The 19,121-nt window shown below is 33.5% G+C and overlaps 2 protein-coding genes across 3 annotated transcripts; both read left to right on the top strand.

The window, feature by feature from the left end:
* The first annotated feature begins 2,557 nt into the window (after positions 1-2,557).
* LOC132039793 (protein arginine methyltransferase NDUFAF7 homolog, mitochondrial) lies at positions 2,558-11,782 on the top strand. Of its 2 annotated transcripts, XM_059430315.1 has the most exons (15): positions 2,559-2,718; positions 2,833-2,909; positions 4,006-4,117; positions 4,243-4,325; positions 5,889-5,954; positions 6,085-6,185; positions 6,831-6,949; positions 7,148-7,188; positions 8,077-8,122; positions 9,027-9,066; positions 9,961-10,129; positions 10,243-10,359; positions 10,874-10,918; positions 11,015-11,146; positions 11,237-11,782. In XM_059430315.1, the coding sequence occupies exons 1-15, from the start codon at positions 2,670-2,672 to the stop codon at positions 11,369-11,371; spliced, it is 1,332 nt and encodes a 443-aa protein (XP_059286298.1). In that variant the 5' UTR covers positions 2,559-2,669; the 3' UTR covers positions 11,372-11,782. The 2 variants fall into 2 exon arrangements, with proteins under 2 accessions (XP_059286299.1, XP_059286298.1); XM_059430316.1 differs by lacking the exon at positions 9,027-9,066 and having other exon boundaries at positions 2,558-2,718; positions 8,077-8,168; positions 11,237-11,696.
* Positions 11,783-13,007: 1,225 nt separating this feature from the next.
* Positions 13,008-17,327, top strand: LOC132039678 (translation initiation factor IF-1, chloroplastic). Its single transcript, XM_059430178.1, has 2 exons — positions 13,008-13,274; positions 16,476-17,327. The coding sequence occupies exon 2, from the start codon at positions 16,519-16,521 to the stop codon at positions 16,981-16,983; it is 465 nt and encodes a 154-aa protein (XP_059286161.1). The 5' UTR covers positions 13,008-13,274; positions 16,476-16,518; the 3' UTR covers positions 16,984-17,327.
* Positions 17,328-19,121: the final 1,794 nt, after the last annotated feature.

Here is a 19,121-nt window from a genome sequence, read left to right as displayed (position 1 = left end):
CTCGCACCCTCTCTCTCTCCAAAAAATGAAAGATTGCACCATGGCAAAGCAATAACAATCAGTGGAAAATTTTGGTCAAGGACATACGTATTCAATTGTATTTCAATGTATTGACACTCAACTAAATGAAGAATACATTATATTTACACTAAAAAAAATAAGGAATACACTCAAAACTGGCCAGATCTAAAAAATACAAGAATCAAAATACATTCAGATCTGAGAAATACACTCAAGTCGGAAAATACACTTAGATTTGAGAAATGTATTCACACAAATGTGACCTTGTTGAATAATGTGTTCACACTATATTTACAATACACTCAAAAGATACATATACAGATCTGCAAAAAACATGGAGGAGATGGACTGGCCGACTGTTACTACTATAAGATTCTTCAGATTCCGATGTCGTCCATGGCAATCTCAAATGATACACATACGGATCTGCAAAAAAACATGGAGTAGATGGAGTGGCCGACTGCTACTACTATAAGATTCTTCAGATTCTAATGTCGTCCATGGCAACCTCTTCTTCTCCAACAAATTCCTCCATTCCGTCGTCCTCCACCGTTGTTAAAGCTCTTTTTTTCATCGACCATGGTTGCTGCTACTACTGTAGGATTCTTTAAATTCTGTAAGAGAAAACGAGATCTAGGGTAGAAGAGGGAACGGAGAGAGAAAAAGAGGGGTGAAGGAGAAGATAGATTTGGTAGGTGAGAGAAAGACACTAGTTACAATGTGTAATTTAAGAAAATATTTTAGCTACGAAAAATAAATAAAATAAAAGGTAATTATTATTCATAAATAGGTCTTAGAGATAGCTATGACAAGTAAAATTTCCCATTTTAGTATGTGTATTCATTTCGGGATAGCTTCTGACACAATATCTTGAAGTTTTACATTTCTGAAGTTCAGACACATATAGCCGAAGACTAATCGTATATGGCCGGAATTTAGTAATTTTTATATAAGTTCAGTCATTTTTATCCAAAGTTCATGCACATATTGCTGAAGTTCAAAAAAATATGACTAAAGTTAGGCAAAAATGACTCAATTTCAATCATATAATATGATTGAAGTTTAGGTAGAAATGACTGAAGTCTAGTCATTTTTTGCCTGAACGCCAATCATATGTAACTTCAGAAGCTTTGCTTGGAGTTTGATTTTATCGAGCATAATTTCGAATATCGTATATCTGCAATGGATATTACAAAAATATTAAGAAGATGTATACATGTTAAATGATAATATCAACGGAAAAGGCTCAAATATGCTATCGAACTATCGAAAATAACTCATTTATGTCACTCGTTAATAGTTTGGCTCATTTATGTCATCAAACTATAGGAAATAGCTCATTTATGCCATTGAACTATAGGAAATGACCCACTTATGCCACTCATTAATAGTTTGACTCATTTATCCCATTACTTGTTACCAAAATGACTCATCCATGCCATTTTTCATTAACACCGGTTTTATGATACAAGATATGACATGTGACCTCCAATTAGAGATCCACGTCGTTTAATTAAAATCAGCCCAATTTTAAATATCAAATTAAGAAAAAATCCGATCCATACACCCTGCCCACCCACAACCATAATCTAGTTGGAGGCCACGTGTCATATATGGTATTTTAAAACCAGCTTTAATGAAATATGGCATGGATGAGTCATTTTGGTAACAGACGATGGCATAAATGAGTCAAATTATTGATGAGTGGTATAAATAAGCTATTTCCTATAGTTCGATGGCATAAATGAGCCATTTCCTATAGTTCGATGGCATAAATGAGCCAAACTATTGACGAGTGCCATAAATGAGCCATTTCCGATAGTTCGATGACATATTTGAGCCTTTTCCGTAATATCAAAATAGGTTGCTTTGTGAAATTTTTACCTCAACATTCGAGAAAACTCAGGCAAAATTCTTTTCCAATAAAAGAAAGGTCTTCTTAATTTCCAGCTTTGAGGTTGTGACTTTTAAACTCTTTTAATAAAAGTGACGTTAGGGTCAACTCACACGCTCTTATGAATAATTTTGTCCATAAACATCTTGTTTATTTTCTTATGTACTTTCTACTTTTTTAAAATACGTATAAGATAACTCTATTCATAAAGATTTTGCCATATTAAAAATTCACTTAGTTTTCTCTTATCGTTACACTCGCTTCATTGATCGCTAGATCACTATGCGAGGTAGTCGTGAAATTAATTTTTGACTTTTCTTTTTGTCAAGTAGGGCTTAAAAAATTCATGCTCCTTTTAATAAACCTATGCATTTGATTATTTCAAAAGAATTAGCTATTAAAATTTGTCTGAATAAAAGAACAACTTCATTTGACGCACTAAACAACTAAGTACCTTTTTACAACTCAAGCATGACAAATAAGAAATTAACACTGCACGGGAGCGGATTTATCCTCTGTGCACTCGGATAGCAGCTGCGATTTCCCTTGTCCGTAAAAAAAAAAAAAAAAATAGAAATCAACACCTGATTTAGAGCAGAAATGAGGAAAAAAAAAAATATTCCCAAAAAGAAGAGACAAAAAAGCCAAAAAAATTAGAAAAAGAATAATTCCTTAAACCCTTTCAAGAACAAAACCACAAATGTCAAAAACCCTTCAAGTCTGAAACTCAAAATTAACAAAATTAGAACTTGTTATGGCACCTCTCTCACGAAATCTCTTCTCCATATTCAACAAACCCAAAGGTTATTTTTCTTTATTTTGCTCTATAAACTAATTTTCATTCGTTTCTATTAATTTTCTTTTATACTTAAATATTTCTTTAAATTTTACTGAAATTTCAATATTTTTGCTTTCAGTGGTACCATTTGAGTTCTTGGGTCAACCATCTCTAGCTTTGTTCTCTACTCATATTGTTGGAGACACACCAATTCTTGTAATTTCTCTAATACTCTTTATTATTATGTTAATTAATTATAGTATATGATTGCATTTGGTAGCTGGAAAAGATTTTAGTTTTTGGAAAATGTTTTCATTATCTTCAGAGGTATTTGTAAAAGCAAATAACTTTGTGAAAAATTTGTTCTTGGTGATAACACTTTTTAGCTATTTAAGTTAACAAACAATGGGAAATGATTTTGTGAAGGAACCATTTCAAGAAAACTTTTTTCTGGCATACCAAACACACCCTAGTTTTTTCTTGATTAATGTGAAGGTTAGAGATATATGTGCATTTGGTATGATGGAAAAGATTTAATTTTGGGAAAATGCTTTAATGATCTTCAGATATTTGTAAAGGAAAATCACTTTGCTCATAATTCGTGAAAAAATTGTTCTTGGTGAAAACACTTATCACTATTCAAGCTAAGAAATAGTGGAAAATGATTTTATCGAGGAATCGTTTCAAGAAAACTTTTTTCTGGCATACCAAACACACCCTTTAGTTTTTCCTTGAATTATTGCTTTATGTTTATTGATTATAATATATGTGCATTTGGTATGCTGGGAAAGATTTAGTTTTTGGAAAATGCTTTCATTATTTTCAGATATGAGTAAAAGTAAATAACTTTGCTCATAATTTGTGAAAAATTTGTTCTTGGTGAAAATACTTTTCACTATTTAAGTTAACAAACATTGGGAAGTGATTTTGTGAAGGAATTGTTTCAAGAAAACTTTTTTCTGGCATACCAAACAGACCTTTTAGTTTTTTCTTGATTTATTGACTTATTTTCGTGTTCTTTGGTAATGTGAAGGTTAGAGATATATGTGCATTTGGTATGTTGGAAAAGATTTAATTTTTTGAAAATGCTTTCATTATATTTGGAGATATGTGTAAAAGAAGATAACTTTGCTCATAATTTGTGAAAAATTTGTTCTTGGTGAAACAATTTTCACTATTCAAGTTAACAAACAGTGGGAAATGATTTTGTGAAGGAAACATTTCAAGGAAACTTTTTTCTGGCATATCAGACACACCCTTTGGTTTTTCTTTGATTTATTGGCTTATTTACATGTTCTTTGGTAATGTGAAGGTTAGAGATTTTATTCACAAGGCATTGTATGATCCAAATGTCGGGTATTTCTCCCAGAAATCGGCATCAGTTGGAGTGCTTGATAGTAGCATTAAGTTCAATCGGCTTGAAGGTATATTTATTTTACTTTACTGTTTCTTCATTTATTCGATGACTTAATAGGGATTCGTTGAATTATAATGCTACATAAGTTCTAAAGAAATTGATAAAAGATTTGTTGATTTTTAAATGTTATAGGTAGGAAAGCATACATGAAGCATTTGGATAAGATTTACAAGCAGAGTGATGTTTCATGGTTTACTCCAGTGGAGCTTTTTAAGGTAACATTATTATTATTATTTTTAATTTTTTTTAATTACATAGGGGGTAGGGGGAGGGGAAATGGGGGCAGGGGGAGGGGAAATGGGGGAGGGGATTACAACGTGGGGATTCGAAACCAACAAGGTGAAAGTTCAGTAGCCAACCAACTGAGTTACTAGATCCCTACAAGGAAATATTATTGCCTTTTATCCTTCTAAATAAATGTATTATATGTAAGAAAATTATGTTGACTATCTCTTAGGATATTCCTGGGAAAATTATTTATCTTATTATGAGTAGAGAATAATTACTTATCTTTATCGTAGACTAATGTTCCTATAGTCCTATATGAGAAGCCCCTCTTGTATATTGTCAACAACCAAAGAGTTTCTCTTTTTTATTTTTTTTTATTTTTTTATTTTTTATAGGACTGATATATCATTCCGTGTCAACTAAGCAGTCAAGTCAGCTCTGCGCAACAAAATGTCAAGTTAAGAGTCTTTGTCTGTTGACCTTTTAAGTATTAAGTCAACCGTCCCATCTGTTCAAGGAGAACCACGTTAGGGGCTACATAGCTATTTAGTCAGCTGCGACATCTTTGTTCAACCATCAGTGCCATGTTATGAAACAATAACTATTTTCGGCATACTCGAGTTGACTTTTCAGTTTTCACTTACTAGCTCAACTTGTTTCACCACCTTGAGTTTGAGATAGAGCGTTCAAAGTCAACGGAATTAATAAAGTTATATCTTAAAAATTGCTTAGATTTAATGAACTTGAGCATAGAATATTATGCAGGATATACAAGAATGTTCTGTAGTTAAGAGAAGAATTATTACTTTATCTTACGTATAATAACACTACCTATTCAAGGAGTCTCTCTTGTATATTGTCAATAACCAGTTTAAGACGACTTCTCTTTTCTCTTCAGCTTATCTTGTTTTCACAATGTAGTAGCGCACTACTCTAAGAGCCTGTTTGCCAAACTTCAAAATTTTGCTTGTTTTGGAAAGTACTTTTCGTCAAATGTAGTTTCAAAAAAGGTTCTTCCAGATAATAGCAGTTTGTGGTTGGCCAACACTTCTGTTAGCATTGCGGACGCAGTTTGTGTCTGGTAAAGCATTCCAGAAGTGTTTGAGCATCTAATTACGACCAAGAACCTGTAAAGATTCACTTTATAAATAGTATTATTTAAGTTGATAAATAATTTAAAAGATATTTAGATAAACAATTTGAAATATTTATTGTGAGAGACCTTAATTACGCTTTTCCGTCTCATTTAATTAAATGTAAAAAATAAAATCACAAAATCGAGACAGGGAGCATATTTATGAGACATTAGTCATGGTTCTGCTGTTGACAATGCATGAGGTTACTTTTTGTCCATGTTGTTTGGTAAATATAAATTTATCCTGAGGGTATTCTTGTGCTGAAAAAAGGTACTGTACTATATTTTTATTTAAAGGCAGTTTAGTTCAGTTAGCCAAAATTTTCATGTATATGAATCTTTCCTCTTCACAGCCTTTTTGTTGTTTACTAGTCTAATTGCTAGATGAGTTCATGTCATATGGAATTTTCTGCAGCCCTGGTATGCACATGGGATAGCTGAATCCATTCTGCGTACTACAAACCTATCTGTTCCACTAAAAGTAAGTTCCTTAATATTGAAAGAACATAGCTTTTTAGCTGCATGCTCTCTATTTATTCATCTTAAAATTTTACTTTATTGATAAAGCCTTCACTCGTTTTACATGTTGAATGTCCTCTTTTTGGGTGTAGATATATGAAATAGGTGGTGGATCAGGAACCTGTGCAAAAGGCATCCTGGATTACATAAAGTTAAATGCACCTACAAGAGTTTATGATAATATCAGTTACACGTATGTGATAATGCTTCTAATGCCTTTCCAAATTGAGAATGCTACACATGATGAACGTATTTGCATGGCTTTAAAGTTAAAAGAGTAAACTATTCTTGCAAATTATGCATGAAATGAATTGAAGAACAAATTTGTTTAAGTACCTTAGGCATCCAAAAGGGATTATAAAGGTCTTTTGCTACTCCATTAAATAGAACGAGGACTTTAACTATTTTCCTGTTACCAACATGGCACCAAAGAAAAATTTCATCCAAAAAAAAAAAAAAAAAAAAAAAAAAAAAAAAGACACAAAGAAAAGTAGATGATATACTATATGTTTCTCATAATTTAGGAAAGTTCAAGAATCTGAAGAAAATTATTAATTAATGTTAGACGCATGTCAAAGTTGTGTAACAATAATGTGATTATATCTTTTTCTGATTGTGAGAAGAAATGATTTGTAAAAATTATAATTTTTAAATCAATATTAACCTTATAGTTGAAGCATCTAAAGTTTAAAAAGGGTGTCCAGTAGGTTTAAAACACATGCTGAGCAGAATATCAGTGCAACACAGTGTATGCTGTTCCTTTTATCATTGTTTTCTGCACAGGTGATTCAATCAATCCTTAAAAGAAATACTAAAGCCCCTCTTCTCTTGAGTACAGTTCGGTTGAAATCAGTTCCTCACTTGCAGCAAAACAGATTCAAACTGTTGGTGAAGTTGATAGCCACTTATCAAAGTTTAGAGTTGAGCGTCGTGATGCTACGGATAGGAATGGATGGGGTATGATGCCGTTATTTATCTGATCGTGTTCTTTTTTTGCACTATTGCTTAACAGCTTAAGTTGCATTGCCATAGATGATACAAGCACTGCCAAGGATATCTCATTAATCCTATTATGGTGGATTGAAATTCAGTTCCTTTTGGTTTCTAAAGGTTGATCTATTCTGCACGCTAAAAGAAGTTTTCTTGATGAAGCAGGGGATGTGTATGAACAACCTTGTTGGGTTATCATGTTAGAGGTATGGCTACTTTTTTAATTCTTCTTTTTTAATAAGGTAATAGTTTTATTAATGTGGGAAAAACTCCATATACAAGCCATGTACAAAAAAGTAGAGAATCTACACAATTGATTGTTCTATACATATGTCACCCAATCTTCTATGCAGACAAGGACTCCATGGGTGCACCAAAAACTAAGAATAAGAGGCTATTCCTCAGATGTACAAAATCATTTTCTATCCTCAAAAGCTCTCCTACTTTCTTTATTCTTCTACTCCCCCGTCCTAATTTATGTAACACTGTTCAAAGTTTATGGGACACACTTTCTTTTTTAGTCAGTCCCACAAAGGATGATTACCTTTCTATATCTAGTAACAATTTGACTTTAAACTTCCCATTTTACTCTTGTGGGATGATTTATAGGCACACAAATATATATGGCTTATTTTAAACCACAAGTTTCAAAAGTCTTCCTTTCATTCTTAAAGTCGGTGGCCAATCAAACACCTTCACATAAATTGAGACAGAGAGAGTATATTTATGTTCTTAGGAAAATATGGTAAGTTTCTTGTGTATTAAAATTGAGTGGCTTTCTTACTTGGTTGTTTATGAAGCTCAATTTGATGAAAGAAATTAGCTAGTTGGTGAGAAATTGACTTCTGTCTTACAATGGCGATTACAAAGATATGACACTCGTAATGAAGACTTTGTAAATTTAAATTCTACAAGAATGTAATCTCAATTCATGTATTTTGGATTCTGTAATACTATTGAACTGTGAGCCTGAAAGATTCTGTCCTCAGTAAGAGTAAAATTGCTGGCTTAAACTAAGTAATATATCTATAAAGTAGATATTGAACCATCAACTTTATTCATTGTGCTTATTAACGATTGGAGTAATCTTTTAGGTGCTTGACAATCTTCCTCATGATCTCATTTACTCTGAGAATCAAATGTCTCCATGGATGGAAGTGTGGGTTGAAAGAAAACAATCATATTGGTGTTTTAATTTTTTTTTTTTAATTGAGCAAATTTTACATTTTTAAGATCGTTCTCACGGATGGAAGTGGGTTAAAGGAGTTTGATAGGGTAATTCTTAAGAAGAGGAGATTAATATAGCTTTGTATGTTGAAAAAGAGGTGACGGGTATAAATATGTTTTCTGCAGTAAAGATTTTAGGAGAGCATTTTTTTTTAAATTGAGTTTCTTTTTTTTTGGGAGGTTACTTGGTTCTTCAACAGTATATATGGATAGCCTTCAATATGAGAAATTGAAGGTTATGGCCGGGCTGAATGTATTTGCATAGTGGGAAGCAACTTAGTATCTGTATAGAAATTGATAGTCTTTTATAATGGGCGAGGAAGGAGGCGAAGTTGGCGGTTTCGATGGCGAAACTCTCGAGAAATGGTCAAAGTTGAAATTTTCGGTTTTCGGATGACAAAGTTCGGACTCTAAATCTTAATTGCTCGAAAAAAAGTCTTCCCGTTCAAATTAGAACACATGTCCGCCATCCTAAAATCTACAGAAATGATAAATTCTAAGTAGTCATTCATGTAGTTTGTGGATTTAAAAAATATTGAAATGTGAGCCTGAAATAGGTAAGAAAGATAAAAAAATTTGGATGTCCAATCACTTCAAACCATAAATTTTAAAAATTCTGTCTGAGCAAAATTTGCTGGCTTGAACTAAGTAATATATCTTTTAAAGTAGATATTGAACCATCAACTTTATTCATTGAGCTTATTAACGATTGGAGTAATCTTTTAGGTGCTTGACAATCTTCTCATGATCTCATTTACTCTGATCTTAGGTGCATTGTGCAAGGCGACGGGGAGATTGATGATGATGTCGCATCAAACGTCTCCATGGATGGAAGTGTGGGTTGAAAGAAAACAAGGGTAATTCACTTTGTACTGTTGAAATGACATATTGGTGTTTTCTGCACTTAAATCTTTAATTTGTTTGCTGCGATTTATTTTTTTTCAATTATTCTATGAGCAAATTCTTCCATATCGCTTTGAACCTCTTTTTGACTGAGATGGTTCTTCAACAGTATATAGGTGGATAGCCTTCTGAGTGTCGCTAACAATGCAGTATTTGCACAAGCATATTTATCTGTCATACGTACATGTCATTGGTTTTTTTGGTCAAAACTCTGGTCAAAGTTTTTAAATAAACCGATCGAAGAACCGACAGAGCTCAGTTGATTTTTATTTTCCCCTTTTTTGTTGTAAAAAAGAAAAAGACCGAGCTCAGTCAGTTTTATTTAAAAATTTGGGATCAAACCAACCGAGTCGGTCGATTTTCGGTCGGTTTGAAAGTTGGTCGGGTTTTCTCTGGTCGTTTTTTGCTGGGTTTTTGGTAGTCACCGTTATTTTTAAAGTCCATTCTGTTAGTTGGACCAAAGGTGCTCCACTTTAGCAAACCTGAGGGACTAAAGGTGCTCAAGGTTATATTTGAAGGACCAAAATAGACCTACTCCCATAGCTAAGGGACAATCTTGGCTAAAAACTCCCTTTTGGTTGATAAGAGAACTAATAGAAGTAGTAGTAAGTATTGGTTTTTTGTCATAAGGACCTCTGATGCCACTCCACTCAATACAAATATGGAAAAAAGGAAACTACACAAAGAAGTAAGAGAAGATAAGAGAGATAAGTTTGCTTTGTAGCTGGATTTAGCTTGATACTGAATTATTATGGATTGGTGATTTTGTCCATTAGTAGTTTTAATGGCCAAGCAAGATTGTCATTCTGTCTATAATGCTCAAACACATCTTTGTCTTCTTTTAACAGGGAAAAACTCTCAGAGGTGTATAAGCCAATTCAAGACTCCTTAATCAAATCTTGCATGGAGGTCGTAGATATGCCTGATGCTACAAGGGGTGGAAGCGCGCTTATGAAAAATATTTGGGCAAAAGTGTTTCCTAAGCCAAGATGGTGTTGGCTTCCCACTGGTTGCTTGGTAATTATTCTGCAATGTTGATCGAGCTCTTTCCTTAGTTTAGGTTAACATATTAAATGCTCATGCTTGGAAAAATATCATATACTCATGCAGTACTACTTCCTAAAATTCAGAAACTTCTAGAAGTTTTACATGGAGCTTTACCGAAGATGTCTTTAATCGCTTCCGATTTCAGTTATCTACCTGATGTTAAAATTCCTGGTGAAAGAGCTCCACTGGTTTCAACCAAGGTACATTCCACTTTTTCTCTTTATGCCATTGATTTTCTGTGCTTCTTTGTAGCCTCTCTCAATTTTTTATTATACTCGTACAACTAAAACATCTTGGTCAAATAGTTTATCGAATGAGACTGCTGAGCTCCCACATTGGCTTTTCAGGGATGGGATGATGTATTTATATGGTCTTGAAGAATCGTCACTTCAGTGATGGTGTTGAGTTAGAACTGTTTCACTACTCTTTAGACCTTTTGCAAGCATGTAGGTTATAAATTTACCTGTTACAGATTGAGATTCGAAAAAAAAAATTGGTATCAAAAGAATCAATGTGAGTGGTTGATTGCAATAGTTTTATTTTACTTAATATTTTTTCTGGCACTTACCCTTTTTCTTGCAAAATGTTACATGGGATAATCCCTTGTCACTCAAAAGGCAAGAGCTTGCTTTTAGTGTAGTACTTTTTTCCTTTTAGGCAATTTTATTATAACAAGTTTACTGAATTCTTGTAAATTCTTCATATTAAATGCAGAAAAATGGCAGCAGCTCTGATTACAACAGTTATTTGGATGCAGAGGTGATCTGATCCTTATCTTTTGTAATTCTGCCTGGATTTTATCACGAAATGTTGTTTATGAGAGGTATTTGTCTGATGAAATGTTTTTATTTGCAGGGGGACGCCGACATATTCTTTCCAACAGATTTTTTGCTCTTGGAACAGATGGATCATTACTGCTCTGGGTGGATGAGGCAGCAAAAAGATGGCGAGTCATTGAAGCGGGGAAAGAAAAGGCGTACTCTTTCGGTAATTCCTACTCTTCAGCTGTGAGAAACCAAAGTTGTCCTTTTCTATATCTCGTTGGTTTATATTCATTCATGTAAATATTTGTTGTAGCTCGACACAGCAGCATTCATGGAAGAATTTGGTCTCCCAACAAAGACGAGAACTAAAGATGGATATAACCCCCTCCTGGACGACTTCAAGAACACCAAATTTTATTTGAGCGTTCCCACACACAACATCAAATAGACCATTCCGTTTTTTCCTCTTCTATAGCAAGGGCGTCAAGGAGGCACGTAATACAAGTGTAGAGAGGACACTTATCAGTGTGGCTTGAATTGATGAAACACATTGTGCAGGCTTCAGTTCAGCATCTACAACAAGTGTTGAAGAGGCTGGAGATAACCGAGTTCTTGATGTTCTTTTATAGCGATGGTACCGAGGTAGCAGTATCAGGGAGTTTGTTTTGATCAGCTTAAGAATGTTTCTGGTTCTTGGTTTCGGACGTGTTAACGATGGTATCAGGAGCTGAGAGTGTAGAAGACATTGATAATATTTATTTTTCAGACTCTTCTGATTTTTTCTGTTCTGTGCACTTCCTCAAATGACCATATTTACAGGAAATAATGAGAATCTATCGGTTTCTAATTTCTGTGTTAAGTGTTTTCTTCTTCTTGACCCCACTTGTGAGATTACACTGGGCATGTTGTTATCAGTGTGTGTGTGTGTGTTTGTGTTTTTTTTTTCCTTTTCTTCTTCTTCTTCTTCTTCTAAATTTTGGTTTTCTAATAATCCTTTAAGCTGGTCTATCAAATTTGTTTCAAAATATATGGTCTAATAAACAAGTATGCTTCATGTAAGCATTATGTAAAGAACGATTAACAAGGCAGTGTAAGTTTTACAATTTGCTTAGAAGGATAATTATCAATAGAGGATACAAAACTATTCCTTAAACATCAATCGGAATGAACTGTTAGAACTTTAATGATTAAATATATTTATCTTTTCAATTTTTATGTGTAATATCCTTGCATGGAGAAAGTGTAGTAGTATTAAAGTAAAAAAGGTTAAGAATAAAATGTAGTACCATAAGAGACGCACCTCGTGTAACATCTCAAAAACTATCAAATTTATTGACTTTTACTGATAATTTTGTATTTGCTATTTCCCATCAACACACTATTCAACATGTGATTCTTAACAATGGCTAGCATAAAAATAATCTAATTTTCTAGCCAAGAAAATAATCTAATTATGATAAATTCAAACTTTGCTTCTTGAGATTAAAAATAAATGAAGTATTGCATTTTTTTTTTTTTGACTTTTCCTAGTCATTTTAAAGGGAAAAAATGTTATAACTAGTGAATTAACTCATACTCCCTCTATTTCAAATTGGGTAGTGTTTTTACTTTTTCATCTTGTTTCAAAATAAGTGGTGTTATACCAAGAAGACATTAGTGAAGTTTTTTCAATTTTACTCTTATTTGAATAAAAAAAGTTTTACGTAACCAAGAAACTACTAAACGACTATCTTTTTCAAGGTATTTATTAATGATAAGTTACTAAAAATACATTTTACTTTCTAGGAATCAATAATTTTCTAAAGAAGTGTACTCAAGCTAAAAATATCACTTATTTTGAAACGGAGAAAGTATCATTTTTAATTTAAAATGAGTCAAAATGATAATAAATTAATAACATATAACCAATTTTTTTTTTCTTAAGAAGTGACAGGAGGTCGGGTTAGAAGCGTGCGAAATGACTTTCAAGAAATGGAAATAAAGGTAACATAATAATCTCGCGTCCGCCCTTCCCCGACCCCGATAATGAGTTTAGACGCTTGTTTTTTTTTTTTAACCAATTTTTTCTTTTCTTATTTTTTGAAGGGATAAAGAGAATCCTGTTTTGGTCCTTTCCTCTCTTATCCAAAATATAAAGGCAATACTAATTTTAGTTTCAAGACTGAAAATAGTGAGAGTAGATTACTCTCTCACCGGCGCCGAAACTATATTAAACGGCGAATTTGTATCCATTTTTTGCAGATAAGGACCTTAAGTTTCAAGAAGTTCCAAATTACACCCTCATCTTCTCCAGCAAAGTTGAAACTACTTTCCCGTTTATCATTTGCAGTTTTTTCAGGCGAAATTGAGTTGTAAGTTCTCTCTTTCTCTAAAAAATTATTTGTTTCAATTAGATAATGGGGTTGAAGATGTTTGTTTTTGGTAATTTTGCCGTTCTGAAATCATAGTTTGGATAATTTGTTTCCTTTTCATAAGTTTGAAAAGCCAATGAAAAAATTGGTGGGTTGTATTGTTTTGTGTCTATTTCTTAGAAAAACCAATTCTTGATTACTCAAATATTTGGATTTGAATGGTACCCAAAGTGTATTTGTTCAGTTATGTCGTGTATGTTACGTGTTTGGTGGGTTGTATTGTTTTGTGTCTGTTTCTTAGAAAAATCAATTCTTGATTATTCAAAAAGTTGGATTTGAATGGTACCCAGTAGTGTTTTTGTTCAGTTGAGTTTGTGTTTATATAGTGTATGTAACGTGTTCGATGAAATGCGTATGAGAAACTAGTGGGTTTATGTCCTGGTTAAAGTCTTTCAATCAGTAAATACATTAACTATAGGTGAGCTATCATGATAGTTAGACTTTGTTTGTCTATATAAGTATGAAAAATCAATTCTTGCTTATTCAAATAGTTGGATTTCAATGATTACCCGAAATGTATTTATTCAGTTATGTTGTGTATGTAACCTGTTCGATGAAATGCCTGTGGAAATTTGTGGGTTTATTTCATTGTTAAGTATTATAAGCAGTGAATACATTAACTATTGGTGAACTGGCTTTGCTGCACTCTCGGTCATGATAGAGAAGTTCTTGGATAGATATCACTAATCCCAGTGAGTAATTAGACTAGATGGATTATTGCAGTTAGATCGTTTTTGGCCCCAACACCACGGTTAGAAAAATGAGATAATTACCTACCGGTGTCATTCGTTGATCTAATTAACCATTTCTAGCCCAATTATTAAGTTTATTACCCAATCTACTCATTCGGTGATCTAGTTAACCATTCTCGCCTAACTATTGGCTTCTTTTTAAAGTATCTAAATCTGCCTCAGCACGAGGACTAACCTGAGCAACATACCTGTTAACCACTCCTCTATGCAATCTGTTCCTTGGGCAGCATAATAGGTGATTAAAATCACATAGAAATTTTAGTTCCTCACATGTTAATGATGATGGCTCATCAATTTGGTTGGACTATATTAAGAAGGAAACTTAATGATTCATATTAGAATGGATCATCGGTTCCATGATTGTATATAGTATTGTCTGCTACGATCAATCAATCAAGTATCCCAGTCTCCAACAAGTAGAAAACCGAATTAGAAAAACCGAAACCGAACTGAACCGAACTTCAAAAAACCGAACCGAACCGAATTAATTCGGTGCGGTGTTTGGTGTCCACTTTCAAAAAACCGAAACCGAAACCGAAAAAACTGAACCGAAGTTTGAAAAACCGAACCGAAGAACCGAACGCCCATAAGATTAAATGATATTTTGATACATTCTCAATTTCAATTTTACATGTGGCATGTTTAAGACTATAAGGTTAAAAGATATCTTGGTACATTGTACACGTTTTACACCATAAGGTTCAAAGTCATGTTTACTTTATTAAACTCCGTGTTAAGTCAAAATCGGACAAAAAAATTGAAACGGAGGGAATACTAAACATGTGTATTCTTATTTGCTTCTATGTGATAATGGCTCTAAATATGTGTATTCTTATTTCACCAAATTGATAAGAGAAAAGATGCAACTTTTAGTACGTTTCATGTAGTTTTCAAATATATAAATTTTAACCTTAAAACAGATGAGTTAATCTAATCCAATTTAGTTTTAAAGTTTAGTCAAATTGACTCTCGAAAAACGAACAATATCACATAAATTGGGATAGAGGGAATAGCAGTTAATACCTCTAAATATTTATATAACTTTCTGATGCTAGATTATTTTAATGAATGAAAATCATTTTAGTAAATATTCATGTAGTTTATTTATTAGGTTCTGTTTGATTTATCAAAAAAAATAAGACTATGAATCTCCAAATCAGTGGTTGAGCTAGGAGCTGGCAACAACTTTTGCAGAAAAGAAGAAAGAAAGTAAATATCAATTTATACAAAGTTTCGAGCTTTAGGAGGTGTCAAAACTCAAAAAAGTATACTTTGAATGCTTTCAAATCTTTTAGAAATTTGTAAGGTGAAAACATGAAAAGCTAGGGAGCCGCTGCGTTTAAACCCCTTTTGTAAGTTCTGACGGTAGTTCAAGCCGAGCTGATAATGTTCACACTAGATAATGGTGCCGGGGAGCAAGAAGAATCTTATTGAAATATGTAATAATGGTGAAAAATTGAGAATCAGTGATACTTTATCTTTCAAGTGTGATTCCTACGGTGTTACGTTTGATGTGTTAAACCAACTTGGTTGTATTCGAGGGACATAGCTCATTTGTTCTATGTGCCAAAGTAACTTTCGACATGTAAGGAGATGCGAAATTTAGCAAAGGAAGTTGAATTAAGAATAATGAAATGCAAATGAACAGCCTTAAAATTTTAGCTTTGTGACACTATATGTGGCGTCTTCACTCTTAAGCTTCAGACTTTTGTTGCCTTGTGACACTTATTCATTCTGGCCCTTTCTTTTTTTCTCTGTCTGTTACTTTTACTTTTCTCCTTCCTCTCCCCAATTGGCACCCATCAAGTGTGTATTTTGTGGTTTAAATTTGACAAAGGAAGACGAGGACAGAAAAGGAGGGAGATTAACAGTAATATGGTTTGAAGTGGGACTTTTATAATTGTTGAGAAGTGCAATGAAAAAGTGTGTGTATTGAGTGAGCCTCCAGTGGAGTTTATATACAAAGCAAACTAAACAGATTGTGCTAGCTAACTCCTAGAAAATAGAAGCAGATAAACAGTATGGGAACATCCTAACTGAATGATAGAATGGACAAACTTAAAGCCGAAATTTAAGTGAAGCCTCATCCAAATTTACAGCTAGTGCTGAGTAATATGTGCACTGTTAGCTTTTGGGTTGCAATGGTGATTGGAGGTTCGACCTAGGAGCTGAATTGAAGCTGTTGGAGTGGGATGAAGAAGGAGGAGGAGGAAAAAAAGAGAAGTAGCACCGGCAGAAGGAAAAGATAACATAGAAACACGAGGAGATCGAAAGAAAACCTTTATACGTTTGAAAAAAGAACATAAGAAAAGAACTAATTTTGTGTTCTCTTACATACTTCTTTTATCTTATCTTGATGGTAGCTGTGTTGTCTTTTGGCTATTCTTAGATTGCTGTGTTGCTGAGTTCGTGTGCATCATAGACTAGCTGTAATGGCATCTCTCTCATGGTGGAATCCTGCTCCTGGCACAACTGCAATGACCGCTTGTTCTCCAACTCCAATGTCCTGTAAAACCTCTAACTCATTAGCACTGCCCCGCTCCTTGTATGTCAGCAAGCTGGCAAATTTAATGAAACAAACCAAGGGTCTTTTGGTTAAAACACAGCAACAGTCAAAGAAGAATAATTTCACCAATTCCAGAAGTACTACCAGCATTCAGTGTCTCTCACAAGAACAGAAATGGACTCATGAAGGTTCCATAACTGAGTCGCTCCCCAATGGCATGTTTAGGGTCAAATTGGATAATGCAGATGTGGTGCTGGGATACATTTCTGGGAAGATTCGAAAGAATTTCATACGGTTGTTGCCCGGAGACAGAGTCAAAATTGAAGTAAGTCGGTATGATTCCAGTAAAGGACGCATCATTTATCGACTCCGCGGTGGTCGAGAAGGGTAGAAGTCAGTGGTGGTGGAAGGCTATTTTTGTAAGTGACCATCTTTGCTGATGAACCACCATTCACCTGTTCCTATCCTTGCTTATGAGAAGAGAACGTAGAATGTATATTCTTATACTTGGGATATCCATAGGCATTTACTTTTGTTCTTGAAGTTATGTTTCGATAGTAAACCAAGTCTGGGAAAGCAAGACCTGCGAACCTTTTTGGCTATTTTCTTAGTTGTTATATTTGCAATTTAGGAATCGTCTTGCATGGAAATAGCTAATGTTATTGAATTCCTCTACAGACTTCTGTTGCCTATTTTGAGTTCATCCAATACAAACAGAAAAGTTCACCTTTGCAATTCATTTGCTAAGAGTTTATGTTCTGGCCACTAATGGTGTAAAATTATATATTGAATGCTGAATGCGTACAAATTCTTTACACTGTCAAGTTATAAGACAATAAGTCATTTCAATAGAAGGTGATGAAATGATGAACATGTCTAGAGTCCTGCCATTTTTTTTTTGGTCTGTAGCTGCATGCTGGATTTGCACTTCCCTTTCAACTTAGCAACATGTAATGACTTCTGAGAAATATAAATCCTGCAAAGCATGCACAAGCATCAATATTTTATGTGTTAGGATGAGTTATGTTAACTCATATAAGAAAGGACATTTATTGCCAAAAAGATTTTGTGAGCAAACTTAATCAATATTGGATGATCATCTGCGCCTGCTGTCATGGCTCAGTGGATTGCAGAAAAAGAACCGGCAATAGATTAGATCACTTGTCAATTCAGGACGTTTAGTAAAATTGGAACAACACAAATAATCTATACATAATAGAAAAAATCAAGATGTATGGGCGATGATGTGACACTTTCATGGCTTGTATCACTACTATTTGTCTTTTTTCTCCTTTTTTTGACATTTCTCCTTCATCTATCTATTTTATTTTGAATAGCCTATATTCATATCATTTAATTCATCTTAATTTATTAAAGGAATATAAAGTCTATAAATCCACGTAAAGAAATACTAATGCAGCCATAACTTACCTGTTTCCCTCCCCTAATTGGAAGCTCAAATTGGCTGAACATTTTCTTCAGTTATAATAGTAGTTTGTGCATATATGGGCGATCTTGAAAACGTATATAGCATAACTTAATGGAAAAACTTGAGGGGTTCTTTAACAGATCTTGAACACCACCATCAACATATACACCTATACTCACCGTATGATCACATAGCATCTTATGATACATCTTTATATATTAGGACCTACGGTATTGGGGTGGTATGAGTAGAAAGTTTATGGAATTTTGTTGCGTCTGTATTCTTTTGGGATGATCGATAAAACAGGGTATTTTCTTAAGAAATTATTGAGTTTCTGGTGCCCATTCAATCCTCTCTCTTGAATAGCAAGAGAATGGTAGCGGCGAAATCGTTGTATGCTGCACTTATGTTTGCCTGGTTTATATCTTGAAGTACTTCAATGGTACTCAGTCACTCAATCTACGTAAACAATCTAAATGTTTGGCCCGTCCCATTTGGAGAATGACACCAAATAGTTTGAAAAGGTTTGTATATAAAATATTGCTTATCTATTACTCCATCCATCCCAATTTATGTGGTACCTTTTTGAATTTTTAGAGTCAAATGAACCTTTCTTTGACCGTAATTTTTTCATTTGCCTTTTATATATTTTGAATTGTTAATTATTGTGAATTATAGTACTTCTTCTTGTGTAGTTTCCAATTATGTAAATTTTATTTCTTAAAAACTTAAAGATTCTATGTTCGAATTCATAGTCAAAATTAAGAAATTTGGCTTTCGAAATTCGAACTGTGCCACATAAATTGGGGCAAAAGGAGTGCATAATAACTCTAATCAGTTTCACAAATGTGAACAAAAAAATGTTTTACTACTGTTAATTTCAACAGTTAGTGTGGGTGCTTCATTGCCAATTTCTACCTAGTTAATTCCTACATTCGCATTAAATCCAATGTAGAGTGTTCCTATGATGATATCTAATGCAATAAAGAAAGGGGAAAAATGAGTATTATGCTATTACTTATTACGACTATATAATATGTTAGCAAGATTCATATATTTATTAAAGAAGTCATGAATGCCAATGAACTGTAATGGCATAA

Source organism: Lycium ferocissimum, chromosome 12 (genome assembly GCF_029784015.1).
Source record: "Lycium ferocissimum isolate CSIRO_LF1 chromosome 12, AGI_CSIRO_Lferr_CH_V1, whole genome shotgun sequence".
NCBI lineage: Eukaryota > Viridiplantae > Streptophyta > Magnoliopsida > Solanales > Solanaceae > Lycium > Lycium ferocissimum.
Note: the sequence above shows the minus strand (reverse complement) of the source record. Positions and strands in the feature narration are given on the sequence as shown.